Source organism: Paramisgurnus dabryanus, chromosome 5 (genome assembly GCF_030506205.2).
Source record: "Paramisgurnus dabryanus chromosome 5, PD_genome_1.1, whole genome shotgun sequence".
In the NCBI taxonomy this organism is placed as follows: Eukaryota; Metazoa; Chordata; class Actinopteri; order Cypriniformes; family Cobitidae; genus Paramisgurnus; species Paramisgurnus dabryanus.
In genome coordinates this window covers 24,149,727-24,168,782 of record NC_133341.1, presented here as the reverse complement: position 1 = coordinate 24,168,782, position 19,056 = coordinate 24,149,727, and the positions used below count along the sequence as shown (strand labels likewise).

General features: G+C 36.6%; 2 protein-coding genes across 7 annotated transcripts; both read left to right on the top strand.

The window, feature by feature from the left end:
* Positions 1-1,950: 1,950 nt before the first annotated feature.
* gabarapa (GABA(A) receptor-associated protein a) lies at positions 1,951-4,172 on the top strand. The gene is made up of 4 exons (XM_065250474.2): positions 1,951-2,158; positions 2,807-2,885; positions 2,979-3,097; positions 3,344-4,172. The coding sequence occupies exons 1-4, from the start codon at positions 2,069-2,071 to the stop codon at positions 3,422-3,424; spliced, it is 369 nt and encodes a 122-aa protein (XP_065106546.1). The 5' UTR covers positions 1,951-2,068; the 3' UTR covers positions 3,425-4,172.
* A 1,579-nt stretch (positions 4,173-5,751) lies between these two features.
* Positions 5,752-13,226, top strand: gps2 (G protein pathway suppressor 2). 6 transcript variants are annotated; one of them, XM_065250467.2, is made up of 13 exons: positions 5,771-5,909; positions 6,491-6,567; positions 6,659-6,776; positions 7,138-7,247; positions 7,346-7,458; positions 8,476-8,555; positions 8,670-8,749; positions 9,282-9,456; positions 10,155-10,238; positions 10,763-10,839; positions 10,915-11,010; positions 11,347-11,430; positions 12,306-13,223. In XM_065250467.2, the coding sequence occupies exons 2-13, from the start codon at positions 6,499-6,501 to the stop codon at positions 12,396-12,398; spliced, it is 1,179 nt and encodes a 392-aa protein (XP_065106539.1). In that variant the 5' UTR covers positions 5,771-5,909; positions 6,491-6,498; the 3' UTR covers positions 12,399-13,223. The 6 variants fall into 6 exon arrangements, with proteins under 6 accessions (XP_065106545.1, XP_065106539.1, XP_065106542.1 ...); XM_065250470.2 differs by having other exon boundaries at positions 5,784-6,285; positions 8,673-8,749; positions 12,306-13,226; XM_065250466.2 differs by having other exon boundaries at positions 5,784-6,285.
* Positions 13,227-19,056: the final 5,830 nt, after the last annotated feature.

Genomic DNA, 19,056 nt, shown 5'->3' with positions numbered 1-19,056 from the left:
CCACATTTTAAAAGGTAATGTGAACAGCCAAACAAAAGAAATCAGATCTGAGCAAAATATCCGAATTGAGCATTAGGACTTGCAGTATGAACGGGGTCTTAGTACATGTTAACGATATGCAAAAGGTACATACCCCAAAGTAATCGATGATGCAAGTTATTGTCTCCAACATAAATCTCTTTTCTTGGAGTACAACAAACACACGGATTATTGGCAACAGTTTACTTCCTAAGCCTATTGACGTGGACAAGACCGACATTATCATAAGTCCTCCCGCTTTGACTCACAGCCTGTAAGTTAACTCCTGTCAGCATTGCGAATCTTTTAAACATGGTAAGAAGCGCCACATTTCCAGGCTGATGTCAGAGGTATTCAGACTAATTACACTGTACAGATTAGCTGGCCAATTGGGGACACAGAGCATTTCAAATCTGTGCGCTTTAGGAAGAGAGTGAAATCTGGAGCTACAAATATGTACGGTATATGGAACATTATGTGTTTTTTAACCATAAACCAGAGATGTATAGTAACGAAGTAGAACTACTTCACTACTGTACTTAAGTACTAAAAGACAGTATCTGTACTCTACTGAAGTATTATTTTTTTCTCCTACTTCCACTTTTACTTCAGTACATTTTTTCTTTGAGTTTAATACTTTTACTCCAATACATTTTTTATGTGCTGCATAGTTACTCGTTACTCTCAAATGTTACGAATCATGGTCACATGGTGGTCTGAACCAATTGGAGATAGTAAAGGGCGACCCCTCCCAACCTCTCACTCACAAATATGAGCCGGGGTTGTTGACAAATGTGAAGCGAAGAGAGAACCAAAGTGCGCGAGAAAGACAGAGAGAGAGAGAATGCGCAAGAAAGGGCGAGTGTGCGCGAAAGAAGGAAACCTAAATTCAATGAAACACCTTGTACCTTTACCTATTACCATTTTATCGACTAATATTTCATTAATTCTGAATTCTCTATCGCCATATCAGTTAAATTAATCTGAATTATCTGAACATTCATGTCCTTGTACTCCTGCTACAGCCAAAGGAATTGTAAGTGTCCTTTAGCTTAAACATTTGAAATAATATAAACAATATTATATTCAAACTTTTGACTGTTTTCTTTAATAACTACATTACACAATACTTGTACTTTTACTTTCAGTACTTGAGTAGTATATTTTAAAATAAACTACTTGCAATACTTAAGTACAAAGCATGTTTAATACTTTAGTACTTCCACTTAAGTGCTGTGCTTAAAGAGCACTTCAACTTCTACTCAAGTCACTTTTTTGATAGAGCACTTGTACTTTTACTCAAGTCTGGGTCGCTAGTACTTTATACATCTCTGCCATAAACCACGCAAAAACATTGTATTATACTAAATACACAAAATAACGTTGTTTTTAGCAATGAAATAGGGGTACTTTAAAGATTTATACTTCAAAGATGCCTTGATGATTTCATCGTTATACAAACTATCAAGAAGTGCCACGTAAAGCAGCTGCTGCAGCGATCAGGTGTGTGCTCGACTTGCGCTGCTTTCGCAGGCTGTACTACGAGAGTGAACCAAAAGCACACTCGCTCTCGCAGTACTTTGATGTCAAACCTCGAATCGTCTGCGCACAGCTTGAAGTCGAACACACCTCTTATAAAAGGTTTGGGCTAGATGGGGTATAGCTATGGGATAAATTTCGCGAGATGTTGGGTTTAGGGTTGGGTTTGGGGGTGAGATTAGGATGACAACAGCGGTTCTTGTTAGATGGTATCATCTACGTCTAAAATTCCGTGAATGTTGGGTTTAAAGTAAGATTTAGGGGTAGGATGAGTATATAAACAGCGCTCCTCCGGTGAGATTTCACGAGATTTTGGCCGTAGCTGTATCCCTTCTAGCCACAACCCTCTTAAACGCGGTTGATGTGACGTAACACGCACCTCCTCCTTGTTCCGTGTTATTGGATATTCCTCCGCCCTTCGACGCAGTTGTCAAAACCCCTTTGCTAGTTTGTAAACATCGTCGACGACAGATTTTCTCGGAGGTTTTTTCACATCGCTCGACTTGTGACAATGAAGTTTATGTACAAAGAAGAGCATCCCTTCGAGAAGAGACGGTCAGAAGGGGAGAAAATCAGAAAGAAGTACCCGGACAGAGTGCCTGTGAGTCAGGAAAATTAGTTATTTTTGTCAGGGCCCTATCATCAACCTATCAAGCTAACTTAATACAATGACAACGCTAATTTACACAGGGAAATTTCGTAAAACCTTATTATTTATCTTAAAAACCGCGAAGTCACACATATATGCGATTAGTTAACGAATTATGGCCGTTATTTTTAAGCTGTCCTTCAAAGGGCTAGCTTGTTAGCGTCAGTTAGCTACTTTCTCAGTACGGATTAGTAGCATTGTGTACAATACAGACAATGGATCAATCAATATCTGTTCTATTACGTTGTTTTTATACGTTTTAAATGTGTAATATATACACGAAGATACTCATTATATGTTATGCTTTGTGAACTGCGCATCTGATTGAATCATTAAAATGAGTAACTTAGTCTTGTTTTGACAGACAGTCTGAGACAAAGTAACTATTTTGCTGGGTTTTAACACTGATATGTGTAAATTTCAGTTGCATTATGTGTTGTCAGTCAAATATCAACAGCGAAATTCGTTATACTGGGAATTTGCTTTAAACTGGGGATTACCCTTGACAGTTTTGTCGTTATGGTGGTGAAAATGCAGTTCTCACATGACTGACAGTAGTTGTTATTATTATCGATATCAGCAGTGACTTGTTTTTGACAGGTGATCGTTGAGAAAGCCCCCAAAGCCAGAATAGGAGATCTGGATAAAAAGAAATACCTCGTACCCTCTGACCTCACAGGTAACATTGGCTTTCAAAATAAAGATTTATTTAAAATGAGATCTAGCAAAAATATTTAGGGAGATGTATTGACTTTTGTTCTTATTTGTAAAGTGGGACAGTTTTATTTCCTCATCCGAAAAAGGATCCATCTGAGGGCAGAGGATGCTCTTTTCTTCTTTGTCAACAATGTCATTCCACCCACATCTGCCACTATGGGACTTCTTTACCAGGTACACCCGATTGTCTTTTTTTATCAGTCTCACTCTCGATATATAAGACCCCTTCTGAAATCCAGACTAAAGTCTCATAATCTAATTTAGCATAAAAGTTTGAATTTTAATCTTTGATATGACCTTGCTCAGTCATTATATAAAGATATCAAAGTTATATTGTCACAGAATGTTCTTTACATTATGTACGAAGATTTTATGCACGTCTAAATCACTAAACTTATTGCCCTCATATTTGTGTTCTAGGAGCACCATGAAGAAGACTTTTTCCTTTACATTGCTTACAGTGATGAAAGCGTCTATGGGGACATTCAGAGAGATGTGTAACCAATTTACTTAACTCACACTATCCACCTTTAAAATAAAATGATCAATATATTAGGACACATGAAGTGTACATGTCTAATGCACTTTCATATCCTCTACCTAGTCCAATGTTTTGGTTTATCTCATTTGTACTCTATGCTGCTTGCATATTGTTTCTTCCTACCTAAAGTTCCCCTCAGTCTCGCTTTCAGACAGACTGGATACATTCTTTGTCCTGATCTGTTTCGGTAAATCAGTAGTACTCATATCCCTAATGCCTTTTGAATGTTCGACACTTCCCTGCTTCTTTCAAACTTTACTTTTATTCTGTGCATTGGCATATATCTTGCAGCTGCTTTGTTTTTTGACAAACTTTAATGTTTGGTCGATCAACCATTGTATTTGCACAGACCAAAACCACTGGACTTTCAAACCCCTATATTGTTATGTTTGTGTGCGAGTGCGAGTGTGTTTGTGTACCATTGCCAATAATTATTGTTTAAATACATTTGGAATTTCTCTTTATTTCAATAAATTGGTTTAAAAAATTAAAAAATCATCTTAACATATTGTAGGACATTGCTTGTTTACATCTTAATCTTATTATTATTTTTGAGGTTGACTCGAGTCATAAGGTGATGACTTGATTGACTCTTTTTTTTTCTAATTTTGGATTGGTGTGTTTTATTTCTTTTCCCTAAAAGCTGTAATTGTAATGTCACCAACAGTTTTAAGCTTGCCAACATTATAAATCTGATGTTAAACTCTTCCTGTGTGCGTCTTTAACTACTGATACTGGATGTTTCTCACATGTCTGGTAATATCCATTGCGCAAAGGCGTTATTGTTCTGCTTTGGAGATATGTTTATAAAGTTGATAAAAGAATGACAATTTAAAACACTAAAGGGAAAGTTCACCCAAAAATTCTAACTTTGTTATTTTTACTCACCCTCATGTCGTTTGAGCCCCCAATGTCTTTTGTTTTTCTATAAAAAGTTGGGGGTTTTATGGTTACTGTGGGAGTTATATTTATTTATTTAAAAGGGTTAAATAAATAACTTCATTTGACTTATGCCATATTTTTTTTTAAGTATCCTGCAGACATTTACTCCTCTATTTTATTCTTCTAAATATCTTGAATGTTTAACTTTTTACACTTTATTTTAAAGTAAACATCCTAAAACTTCCCAAACAACAGTTCAGGCACAGAGTATGTGCACTGAAAGAGAGCCAACACTTTTTTTGAAATCTACTTTTCTACTTTTTGGTCCCAAAATAAAAAATTTATACAAACATGTTCTGATTAGGGATGCACCGAATCCAAATTTTTAACGGCCGCGTGACCTAGACCAGCGTAGGGCAAGCCTAGGGTTCGGTTCGGTGGAAAAAAAATCTAAGATTCGGCCAAACCCGAACCCCGTCAAAAAGCCCAGTATTCGGACAAATCCGAATCCTGGATTCGGTGCATCCCTAGTTCTGATGAACACGAAGAAAGTTTTTTTTGAGGAATGTTTGTAACCAAACCATTCAGGAGCCCCATTCACTTCCATAGTAGGTCAAAGGAGTACTATGGAAGTGAATGGGGCTCGTCACGAACAGTTTGATTGGGAACATTCTACAAAATATCTTCCTTCAGGTTCATCAGAAGAACCAATAAATTTATACAGGTTTGTAACAACATGAGAGTGAGTAAATGATGAACGAATTTTCATTTTGGGGTGAATTATCCCTTTAACTAAAAACAACTTGCCCTGACATAAGACAAGACCAGTAATGTTTTCTTCTAAGTCACATTTAGAAAAGCCACTCACTTCTTAATTTAACTATGGCCTGATCCTGGCTTGATCATAGCCTTGTCTGCGAAACTGTCTAAAACAGTGGTTCTCAAACTTTTTCAGCGTGCGGCCCCCCTTGTGTACGGTGAATTCCTTCGCGTCCCCCCCAAAAAAAATTATGATAAAAAACTGTTCTAAAATGTAACATTTTAATTAAACAAAACATATTAAGTTATACAAAGTAGTGCTGTTGGTTAGTAGCCTTATGTTTTTAGGTTTAATTACACATAATTCATGATAAATAAATGTATTTTATAAAATGTCATAAAAGAGGCTCCCCCCTCCCCCGGCACCATCTCGCGGCCCCCAGTTTGAGAACCACTGGTCTAAAACACAACAGACTAAGAAAAAGTCAAGTGTATCAATATTGCTGATGGGATTTCTTCAGAACTAAGCACAAAGCAAAAGGAAATGACCAGATACATGAGTTAAATGAACAAATTGTTTCAGTTTTATGGGAATTTTTCCACATTTGGATATAAATGGGTTATAAATGTGTAATCTATACGTTTTCACTCACTCGTGGCGTCACGAGGACACACCCACACCGGAAGTGCGACAACTGGGCTTTTCTGTCATTTTTGTTTTGGTCAACAATTGACATTTTGTTTTTCTTTAAGGGAATCCTTCAGACAAACTCATCATACGTTTAATCTCGGAAACGGACAAAAGTGCGTTACTTAAAGATTCAACGAATTTCATTTTAAGAGTTTTATTTAATTCGCTGATTTTTGCAAGCTAGCTGACTGAGCTGTCACTTGAGCCGTTAGCCTGCTAGCCTTAACGTTACGTGTTAATGCAACCTCATGGAAGTTAAATATTTTTAAATGATATATAATTTATATGCAATTTTGCCTATGGAAGATTGATTTCTTGAACAGATTTAGTGAATCCATTGCATTTAGCTAGCAAGTCATTAAAATACTGTAGCTAACACAGTTCAGAGATTTGCAAATTTGTTGCATTATCTTGTTTCTCAGATTACAGCTTCTCTACTATTTAATATTTTGCTCTAACTCGTAGTCTTTGGTTTAGAGAATTATTATGGTAAGTTGGTGTGATTAACGTCGGCAAGGCATGTCAACTTTTTGACAGCTGCTTTAGTTATGTTTGTCATGTGTCTTTCGGGACTTGTCAGATATTCTTACATTTTACATAGTTGTTTGTTATACAGCAGATAATGTTTTGTCATATCGTTAATATGTTATAAACGTTGTTATTAACCATATTTTAATCACTGCTTGACTTTCAGTTCTTGTAATGTTTCTCACTGTGACTACACCAGCTGTGGTAGAGACAGTAAAATCTGAATCTGATCTCTATGTGGAGGTCTGAGAAATCTGGATGCTGAGATTTATGTTTCATTTTGCACCACCGTCTTTAGTTTCCTGTCTTAATATTGTTCGTCTGACATCTCTAGCTGGCACCACCAGTTCCCACCATCATGCCGGCTCTTCTGGAGAGGCCCAAATTGTCCAGTGCAATGGCACGTGCCTTACACAAGCACATTATGAGAGAGAGAGAAAGGAAGAGACAAGGTGAGACCCGAAATCTGCTGTAGCCTGTGAAATCCAGGTTAAAGTCTCTTAATCTGTATATATACTGTATATGAGGAGCATTACATTTTTATTTCAGTCATTGATTTCACATGACCTAATCAGTCAGTATTTATCGGTTATATTTTCACAGATTGTTCTTTATGATTTTGTGTATAAAATAGTAAGTCACGAAAAAAGACTTTGGATGGGTTTTCACAGACTCATTAATCAGCACTCCTTTAGATATAAACAGATTGCCAAGTCTCCATTCATGTTGATGTTTGCCAGCTTGCACACAATGAAAAGAACTCTGTCTATTGAAAACTCATTTGACATTTGTAATCTCTGAATCAATTGTCAGAGGAGGAAGAGGTTGATAAAATGATGGAACAGAAACTAAAAGAAGAAGAAGAGCGAAAGAGGAAGAAGGAGATGGAGGAGAGGATGTCTTTAGAGGAAACTAAAGAGCAGGTCTGTTATGATTGCTTTATTTTTAAAAGCTGAGTTATTTATAATTTATGTTGGAATTATGTTTTAGGATTTCTGATCAAAACTTTTTCTCTTTTCAGATTATGAAGATGGGGGAGAAGCTGCAGTGTCTTCAGGCGGAGAAGCACCAGCTTTTCCTGCAGCTGAAAAAGGTCCTGCATGAAGAAGAGAAAAGACGCCGGAAAGAACAGAGGTAAAGAACAAAAATAGATAAGCAATAACTACTTTACACATTATCATATAATATATTTACATGAAGAATTTACTACATACAATATATAAAATAATATTTTTTCAAACAATATGTGACCGCTTTGCAGTTCTTTTTTCAATTTGCACCATCAAAATGAATCAAATGAAAAATTGGTTTCAAACTTTAATTTTTCAATTTTCATGAGTACTGCACAAACGGATAATTGTCTCTCGGTTGAATTTTCAATTCTACGTGTTTAGGTAGTTTTTTTAGAATTTCAGGTTTTGGAACAAACAGAAAAATGACGCCTCAATTCTAATTTTCCATTTCTGTATTTGCGTTTGCGGCTGAAACGTACCATTATTGCCGGGGGTGGGGTGTAGTCTACAGCTGGTCACGGACCCACAGCTGTATCGCGTTAAATCTCACCATATCTCTTCTATATATATTACACATTTATTAAATATATTTTTATAAACAATAATGCCTGTAAACATTTATCTATCGGACCTCGGTTGCCGTTTTGGTTTTTATCAGTAGATGGTGATGTAACGGCCTGGCAGTATAAGTGCATGCACTCGAGACGTGATGGATAAACTTGTATCTGCCGCAGTTCAGCCTGCATAATGGCTCGAAAAGTTTAATCATGTTACCCCGAGATATTACGAGGTAGCGAGTCAGGTTTGTAACCTATAAGTTGCCGTTTCGAGTCTCACAGCCGGCCTCTTGTGACTGACGTGCCCTTGAGCAAGGCACCTTAACCCCATTGCTCCCCGGGTGCTGGGTGCCCACTGCCCACTGCTCCGGGTGTGTGTTCATGACTAGCAGTGCGTGTGTTGACTTCTTACTGGATGCATTCCATACTTGACAACCATATCACTTTCACTTTTGTTTTCCTTTTAAAAAACTTTATTAGAATTTGCTCATTTACCTAAATTGTAAAAAAAGTATTCTCCATTGATCACCATATCACCTGTTATTAATGTGTTATTACTGTGTTTAATATGTGTACAACAGTGACATGACAACTCTGACTTCAGCAACATACCAACCGAACATGGCCATCCACACAGGGCAGCACCTTCTTAGCATGCAAGGTAACCCCAATAAGCGATCTCTCCAATACTTATAATGTTTTGTTTTTAGTCAAGAATGACTTGAATTAATGATGAATGATTAATTAATTATAAAAAATAAAACATTTTGTTCAGCAGGTCAAGTGAGTCATGGGCGTCCTGGAGCTCTTTTGGGTGAACGCAGCAAACAGCTCTTCCAGTCCCCGGTCATTCCCGTGAGTGTGATAGTGCAATGTAAATTAAACTAAATAGGCTTAAAAAAAGGCATTGCAAATAACCAGGCACATCTTTTAATCACAAAGCTGGAAATACATTAAACCACATTTGTCTCCTTATTTTACTGTCAAGAACCTTAAACGCGGGATGCATGATTTTTGCCAAACACTTTGGAGAAGGGACTCGGGCCGACTACCAAAACATACTTGTAGCCATTCAGCAGTAAGGGCCGTGTCTGCTAACTGACATCGTTGCCTGGGTTGCGTATGTGTGGGGCGGGTCTATCAATAGAAGGTCCAGATTCTATTGGGGTAGAGGCGTGTTTGTTTAGGTGATTTCAAATGTCAGCATTGGCTTTCATAGATCATGCACTCTGCCTTTACAGACATCCTTCATACAAGGGACAGCTCTCTTGCATTAAAATGAAATATGATTTTAGCACATACCTGTTTTGTTTACCCATCACTGTATTTTTTTGGATGTATATGTGTGTATGCTTACATTGAAAACGTGTTCTTGCCCTCTCTGCAGACTCGGCATTTTCAGTCTCAGCCTGGATTTAGTGCAGGTGGAGCGGAGCATGGCCAGTACTCTGGAGGCCAGCCCAGTCACAGCCCATATGGAGTCACCCAGACACAGCATACATCACCATTCGCCTCCAGTCAGCCGGTGCCTGCCAACTATGCCAGTGGTTCACAACTCAGAGGTATCAAGTGTCTCTTTTTCCAATGTTTGCTTGTTTTTAAAGGAAACACCACCTTTTTCAAAATTTTACTACGTTCTTACCTCAACTTAGACGAATGAATACATGAGTAGTTACACGAGTAAGTATGGTGGCACAAAATAAAATGTGGCGATTTTTTAAGCTGATAAAAATGAGAACTATATTGTATGGCGGAAGAGCACTTAGTGTGCAGCACTTTGACCTTAGGCGAAGTAATATTATTGGTAGTTTGAGCGAGGGGGGAGTAGTCAGGAATGTTGATGTTACTGCGTGCCAAGGTCAAAGTGCTGCAAACTAAGTGCTCTTCCGCCATACAATATAGTTCTCATTTTTATCAGCTTAAAAAATCTCCACGTTTTATTTTGTGCCACCATACTTACTCGTGTAACTACTCATATAACAGTCTTTAAATAGGGAAAACATAAAAGTGTTTGTTGGCTTCTAAATTCATCCCTGTTTGGATCCTAAGGAATGAATGGGGCTAGGCTAAATGCTAACACATTCATGACACGCTATACAAAGATTTAGTGCACGCATTGAAAAAAGATAGGTATGTATTAATTTGTCTAAGTTGAGGTAAGAACATCGTAAAATACTGAAAAACAGTGGTGTTTTTCTTTAAGAATCAAAACTCAAAAGGTTTTTGTTAGGACTCCTGAAATATTGTGATCTTTTTCCAGGTGCATCAGCATTTCAGACTATGCAGTACTTGCCCCATCAGCAACAGGGCTATGCAGTCCACAGTCACTTCACCTCTCAGCAAGGTGTGTGTAAAATATACTTGTGTATCAGAGTATGTGAGTGAACCGGAGCGGTGTATACGCTTGTATAAAGAAAATAACTGAAAAAATGTTTGTTATTTAGTTTTTGTTAGAATAATAGCTGTCATTGGTTCAACAACAGACCTATTAACATGCCTATTAAAAGACACATGATGAACAATGAATGTTGAACTTTCAAAATAAAGCATACCTGAATTATTTACTTTAATACAAATCAAAAACTCACTTAAAAGTAAAACGAGCTTCCTGTTCACTTCCCTGTACACAGCTAAATATAGTGGGCTCATATCTAGTCCACAATAGGGCATTTTTCAGCCAATCACTGTTTGAGAAAGTAGCTGGATATATATTAGTGGTGTATTGCGGGCATCTCACAGTCTGTATTATACTGACCTCCATCTTTTTGGCCATCGTGTTCTGTTTCTTTATGCCTACTGCCTGTTTTATGTCGTTTTGCTCTGACTTCTGCCAAACTGATTTTCTCACCCTCCTCTCAATCTCTGCAGGTTATATCCCCAGTGCTGGGATTCCCCTACAAAAACAGCTTGAACACGCCAACCAGCAGTCTGGCTTCACAGACTCTGTAAGTTACAGGAAATACACTCTTGGCAGATGGAAACGGTAGGTCAGATGAATAATTGGTCCCTTTGTTTTTCAGAGTCCACTGAGGCCCATGCATCCACAAGCTCTACATGTCAGCGCTACAGGTTTGCTGCCAACTCCCTCTATCGCTGTCCAGATCCCCCCAGGCAAGGTTAGAGTCAAAAGTCAACTAATACTAATACACGCTTCCTGTTGCATTAACACAAATATGTGACCCTGCCTGTGAAATCCAGGCTACAAGTCTCATAGACTAATAATGAGATGAGGAGCATTAAAGTTTGTTTTTTTCTTTGACATGATCTTACTCAGTTATTATTAAAGATATCAAGGTTACATTGTCACAGATACTTTTTAAAATATTTAGGATGACTTTAAGTAATAAAAAAAACACAACTGCATTTTAAAACTCTTGCTAATCTTTGGGGTTAAAGGTACTTTTGCCCTGATGCTGGTTTGCTATTGACCATTTCTTATTCGTTTTGGACAGTCTGGCTTACCGTATGCACACCCACCAAGGCCAGGTTCTCCAGGCACGTTCACCCATGGCACGTCAACACAACAAGCACATGCAGTAAGTTTATTTAGAACAAAGTATATTGTTTTGGATATTATATGTATATATTATCAGGGTTCTCACGGGTCTTTGAAATCCTTGAAAGTTTGTGATTTGGGGGATCAAATTCAAGGCCCTGGGAAGTTTTTGAAAATATACATACATAGATACAGGTCAATGAAAGTGCTTGCATCTATTTTATGCAAAAAGTTTTCTGGGAAAAAATCCATATTATTCCCTCTGTAGTGTAGGATAATATCATAAAAATTCTAGACTTTTTAAGCACACATGCTAAACTGTTCGCTTTAAATGCTTATATCTTCTGTATGCAAATGTTGATTCATACCAAAATGCTTTTTTGCATAGTTGTGTTTGACAAATGAAAACGTCTCGGGTTATGTATGTAACTGTTGTTCCCTGAGAAGGGAACGAGACGATGCGTCTCCCTTGCCATACTTTCTGCGTCCCTGTAACGCCATCTTTGGCAATATTTTAGATAGCGATATACTTCCTGGCACCCGCGTCACCGTATCTTTGTCTTAAGCCTCACCATTGATTGAATTTGATATACACATTCAGACGCACTTACTCCTGGAGGCGTCCCCAAAGTGTCACCGCAGTGACGCAGCGCGAGTTCCCTCGAAGGGGAACTTTAACAATGTGTCTTAAAAGGTAAAAAAAGTAACCTTGCTCTCACTTGAAATGTGTCCCCACATTTAGTCTTTGAATTTGAGGGTATTGGACCTGGAAAGTCCTTGAAAGGTCCTTGAATTTGAAGTTAACTAAGGTGTGGGAACCCTGATATTATCCATATGTGTATTGTTTTGTATGGATTTTCTGACTATATAACTTTTTAAAAGTTTTATCTAATGAAGTTTGATTTTGTTTCACAGGCTACATTTCCAAGCTCTTCTCAACCAGCCCCTCGCCACACCTACCTCTCTCACAGCCAATCAGGGCAGAGGTTTTATCATCATGGAAAATAGTTATCCAGCTCATCTAACCACATGCAAGACATTAGGGGTAAAAGAACAGATCCATCACCTACACTGCGTGATGAAAGCTCAAAGCGACACAGCACACACAGCTTGGCATCATAGTATTATCATTTAAAAACCACATGACTGTATTATTGTCTCAAGCACGTTGTTTTCTCTATCAGGCCTCCCTTTGCAACAGGGTATATGCTGTTTACTTCAATATTATAGTGGGATGTGTCTGAATGTTTCTTTTTTATTTATTTAAAAACACCTGTGCCAACATTAGTAGCATCGCTATACCAATAATTCATGACAAAACTAGATTAGTTAAAAAACTAAACCAAACAATCCAGAAAGAGAACAAAGTATTCTGTTTTTTAGAATTTGTGTTAAAGACCTCCCTCTCAGGGCTGTCTATAATTGACATTAACATTGATTAATGCACTTATCCCTTATTCAAGCTACCACAGGAGAATAATATTTTCGTATGATTTTAAATTGTAAATGTTATGTTTTTAACCAACTGAATTTCACGAAATTGCACTTAAAACATTAATTTTATTATTAAATTCTGTTAAACAGAGCTTGTTAACATAGTAATAAAAATAGTTGTGTAGAAAAAAACACTTGGCTTTTTTCTTTTTTCTTTTGATGCCTACATTTCAGACTTTCACAAGTCACCTGATTTTGCGGTTCTGTGACCTGTATGTAAAATTTCACAGTATGCAGCTGACCAACATAATTTTAAAGCACACTACTGTTTTGATTTTCTAACTAAGCACTTACATTTCACTTTGTTTAGGTCTATTGGGAGATATTGAAAGCATTTAACCCAAAAAGAAGCATTTGATTACAGAATATTGTAAGATTTCTATTAAATTTAATTAAAAGGCAGGACATCATAACTTAAATGGATGGGTTTACAGGTTACCCTTTAATTCTTATAGCACTTATCCAAAAATAAAATTATTCAATAATTGCCAATTATTAGGGCAAATTATGATCAATAATATTAAAAGTTAAATGCATGACTGTTTTACCAATCATTATTACATTTTTGGGTCTTTAGTGACCTGGAATTTTTATCTAACACGGTTAGATGTTGAATAATGTTTTGTAATACTTTGACATTTTACTTGTCATTTAACAGATGTAAAACGTACACAGTCACACACCAATAATTCAGACATCAAAGTAGTCAGAGCACTGGTACATTTTTATCAAAAAAATTCAGTCCATCCATCCATTTTCCAAAACGGCTTATCCTATGCATGGTCACCGGAGGATAGGAGCCTATTCCAGCATCTCGGGCGGGCCACGTGCAGGGTACACCCTGTATAGATGGTCAGTCCATTACACACACACACACACATCTAAGGGCAATTTAGGCAATTTGTCCGAAATGGCACCCTCAACACTCTTGGTCTTCCTACAGGTCCGCACTTTCTTGGCGTAATGCCGCTTTGACTGTCGGGAATAAGTCTGTTGTGAAGCTCCCGCAAGTGCGGAATAAGGAAAAGTGTGCATGGTGCATGTTGACCAAAATGGGGTGCCCATGAGCACCCTTTTAAATCTGTAATGATGAAAAATGGGACACCTTATGGTCTTGTAGATTTAATGGATACAAGCACCTGGCTTAAGTCCATGAAAACGCAAGTCCGCATAAAGTGCGCCATTTGGGACGCACCCTTATTGACTTGAATTTACCTCATCTGCATGTTTTGGGGGAAATTCGCGCAAATGCGGAATCAGAAAAAGTGTGAATCAACGGTGCATGTCGAACAAAATGGGTTGCCCATGAGGTCTAACTTAATAATATAAATAAATGAGCTGGAGGATGCTATATTTCACTAAAGACCAGAGATATGCATTTTAAGGAATAGTTCAACCAAAAATGAAAATTACCCCATGATTTACTTACCTTCAAGCCATCCTCGATGTATAAGATTATCTAAGACTAATGCAATTGGAGTTATATCTGAAAATGTGCTGGCTGTTACAAGCGTTGCAATTGTAGTAAATGGTGCTTCTGATTTGAAGCCCCAAAAAATCAACCCATCTTTCACAGACGTAATCCAAATGGCTCCAGTGGGTTAATAAAGGGCTTCTTCGCTTGTTTAATTAACATTGTTTTATTATCTCACATTATTACATACCCCGGGTCTTTAGTGACCCTATACACTTTTTTTTTTTAAATGCATTACTGGCTGACAAGTTTCCACAAGTTAGAATAAGAAAATGCAGCATCATGAGAACAGACTTTTTAAGGTATGTGATTGCCCGACAAGCTTAACTTTGGGGAAGTACCTTGGAAAAATTGTGGTTAACCATCAATCTCCTCCAAAAACTTTATAAAAGCAGCCAAAGCCTAACAGGAAGTTGTGAAAGAAGTTGTATGAGGTCGAGTTTGTCTGTACCGCTCCTTGTTTTCAGTATTGCACTTGATTAAGTGTTTGCTAAGAGGTGTCTGACTGACACTTTTTATGGTTTTACTTGAAAGACAGCATTGAAATACAATATGTTTATAATGTTTTTTTTTTCTTAAATTGACAATCATTTCTTTGAAACATTACACATACATTTCAAATTTTGCTCTTTAGGTATATAAATTCGAAATGCACCAGTATGTGTAAAAGAAAAGGGCGGGAACGAGAGGGGTGTGTGCGCATGTGCACATATGTGTGTGTGTGTTAGAGAAAGAATACAAATTTAGCTGTTGATTCACCTCCGGCCCTCCCACTTACTGTTGGCTTCAGCTGTTTGTCTTCTCAAACCACTCTTTATTTCAAACCGTCAAATCTAGAGCATATTGAGAATGAAAATGGTCTTTTAGTGACTCATGCTGACGATAACAGATACCTTGCTTCTTAAAAAAAGCTGCAAGAAACATTAAGCTCCACTTCCTCAGTTTGTGAATAACAATGATTCCTTTGGTCAGTGACTTAAGTCCTCAATACCAGTAAGCTCACATCTGTACAGTTAGCTTCTAACGTAACCCTGAAATGACATCGACTAAAGTCATGTTTCCTTTCCCTTTGCGAAAAAACCAAACCTCAGAGCTACGTCTATGTTTTAGGGCAACTCAAAGTGAAACTGTGTAGCACCTCTTCAGCTGTTTTAGAAGGCTTTGAGTGAAAGACAGTTGGTTGTCAGATCACTCGGTGTGTTTTGTTTGTTCTGCTTGTGCTTAATGTAGTGTGTGTACAGTGTGATGCGAGGTCAGTTATCCAAATTAGGACAGTGACGTGAGAGGTAACATGTGACTAAAACAGGCGGGAAGATTTGGCTCATCGAAGAAGAAGAGAGACAAAATCTGAAGTCTAAATGCGAGTTGCCGGTAGTGATCAGGGACTCTTCTGTTCATCATCATCATTTCAAAAGATAATAAAAAGGGGAATTTGTCAGACATTGAAATGGCTGGAAGGTTTTGTATGCAGACCAGCCACTGGTGAGACAGCAGGGCGGAAGTTGACAATGCAGTTTGAGCCGGTATGAGAGAGAGAGAAGGGAGGGAGTGAGAGAGAGAAAGAGAGAGGTACAACCAGCCTCTCATGACTCATGAAGATAATTCGGCAACAGAAAAACAAGAAAACTTCATTTGTCGACGGCAAAACAAAAAAAGAATTCTTAATTTATTAGGTATGATTGTAATTTATTTATTTGAAATGAGATGTCAAAATGAAAGTACAGCTGCGGCAGCCAATGAATGGGTTTGACTCATTCGGCTCTTGGCAGGAAAGTACCGCATCACTGGGTACCGATGGTTTGTTTGTTTTTTATTTGTTATTTACCCAAATTTTATCCTCCTATAGATCAGGTAAGCAATAATATTGGCGTGCGTGTATATTTCTGTCTTTACATTTTACTTCATTTCATATTTTAACAGTATTTCAGGGGCTAGTGGTGGATTACAAGTTGTATACATTTATCTTATAGGGCCGAAATGTATTCCCGGATATTCTAGGAAGTATGCGGTCCATCCATATATTTAAAAAGGCGTACGAAATCTATTGGTCGTCCATCGGCCCCCCTTTAATGACGTTTTTGCTTCTTATTTGAAGTTCACAGCAAATATTCATGTAGCCGCCTTTTCTGTCTCAAACTGATCAATTTTAACAATATTTGCGCACCGTTATTCGACGACTAACTTACGAAATGGAACCTGCGTATCCTTCGACTTCATATTCAGGATTTGAGACATTTATTCCAAGTTATGGGACCGAAGCTCCAAACTTTGACAGCAGGTGGGTGACAAGGTAGTTGACCTGTATTAGTTATACATAAATGTGCTTGTAAATCACCAAATCGAGTATTATATTTTTAACGACGACGTTTCGTTAAGCAATTTCGAAATGTAGTGTTGTTTTTATATTGTGTTCTTGTGCAGAGGTGCCTTGCAGCTAAATGCTAAGTGGCATGTGCTTGATAGATAGGAACTGTGATGAGACACGAGCAAACGCAGAGTTTAATCTCAGTACTTTTTCGAAAATATTAGGATTTTAAGTAATTCTGTAAATCGGCATGTTATAAATTTCTGATTATAAATGCATTATGGATCATTTGTGTTGTCCAGGGATGTCTTAGATTAGAGTCAGCCATTTTAAGAATATGCTGAAGATATGCAGATTTTCTTCCCTTTTTATTTCTTTTGATTTTTATATATTATGAGATCGAATATTTTCCTTTATATTTTAAAGTCATACTAGTACCAGTGTTAAACTTTACACTAGTATGTCACTTGCAAGCAAAAATTACACTGGGAGAGAAGATTAATAAGGAAACACTAAGATGGCATCAAGTGTATTCTTTTTTTTTAAATTATACAAAAAACCAATACATTGTGTTTAATGAGCCTAAAGTTGAACAAATACGATGTATTACAATTAATACAGTCAAGCTAGATTCATTTTTTTCTAAATATACTGCAAACAGACATACGAAGTTCATGTTATTAATTACAAAGATATCCTGCAAATTTAATCACTCGAAGAAAGTAAGAAAAAGTATGTTATAGTTTTAGTACTACATATTTCTGATTGTATTTTATCTTTAAAACCGTGTTAGAAGATTAACAAAAGGCCAAAAGCTTAATGTAATGATCCACATTAAAGAGTTTATTTGCTGATTTTACTTTTAAAGTACTTTAATAGGAATTCCTAAACAAAATAAATGTGAAATATGATGTGAATTTTGCATTATTCTCACATTTTTGTTTTAACAAAAAGACATTAAATCTTTCGAGACATTAAACTCGAGTGGTTTCTAGTTAACTGTTCTAGATTTTTCTCTCTCACTCATACACACCCATAAGCTTTCCTTTCTCTCTTACTTGAAGCAGCATCTGAAGAAAAAAATTGGTTATCTTATGTTTATTTGTTGATAACATCTAGCAACTTTAAATTTTTTGGACAAAACAAATCACAGCACACAAACACATGTAAACCTATTGTGATGATGCTGCGGTGAAAAATATAAAGGCAAATTACTCATAATATTTAATCAATGAATTCATTTCTTTATACTGTGCACATGTTACACATGTAATATGTTAAGTCGGCTGTCTCATTTTTCTTTAAAAAAACTTGCCCTATCAAGTACAAAGACTTCTGGTTGTCTGTGTTGGCAGTGTAAGGTGTGAATTAAACTACTTGAATAGTGAAATCTTCTAATATATATATATATATATATATATATATATATATATTACTCTTCACTACCACACAAATATTTATAACTAATTCAGAACATTACATTAATTTTACTTTGGTTGAGAAATCTTACACAGGTGTTGATTATTTTTCTGTAAAACAAAAACCTAACCTGTCAAATATCTTAAAAAATAACCCCCAGAGCAATGTTGGTGCTAACCATGTTATAAGCGAGACAATTGACTCTGGTCCATTAAATTATTTATATAAAATAATTGTTGTGCCACATTACCACCATTATTTTCGAATAATTTCAGGCCTTCGTCAATTATTTCTTACATGACTAACCTCAGAGATATAATAAACTGTTTTTTTACTAGAAATGATAACTTGACTAGATTTCTGTGATAAATTACATTTCCATTTGCATTGTGGCTGGTCTTTTTCATTTTTAGATAAAAGCAGTCTTATGTGAAAATGTAATTAAAAAATATAAAATAAGTCCAACCTACCTTTTCTGAGTTCTGGTTCCATTCCTGCTGTGTATTATATGGACAGAAAAATCATGTTAATCAAATAAAAATATTTTCATTTTCATTGTCTCTTATTCTTCGTAGTGCTTTACTCACAGTTTATACAAAAATTGCTCTATTTCCTTTAAAATGCAATATTTGCACATGCTTGTATTCTGTTCTCATAACTATGTGTAAAACAATGAAAACACCTATATAACCTGAATGTAAAAATCTGTTCATATAGCATCTCATATTTGCTGAAATGTAACTCCCATGTCATAACATCATTTTCACTCTGAGTGATGTTTCAGACATGAATGGCCTCGTTTTCCATTATGTAACTGATGTGGGGACTAACTGACTGGTCAAAAGTTTCACATATAGTTTTATAACTCATCATGTGTAACAATCACAACAATTCAAAGGCTGTGATGAAGAATTTACATGTGGTGTGATAAACAAATTACATTTTAGGCTTCATTTTGTAACTTTTATGCATCT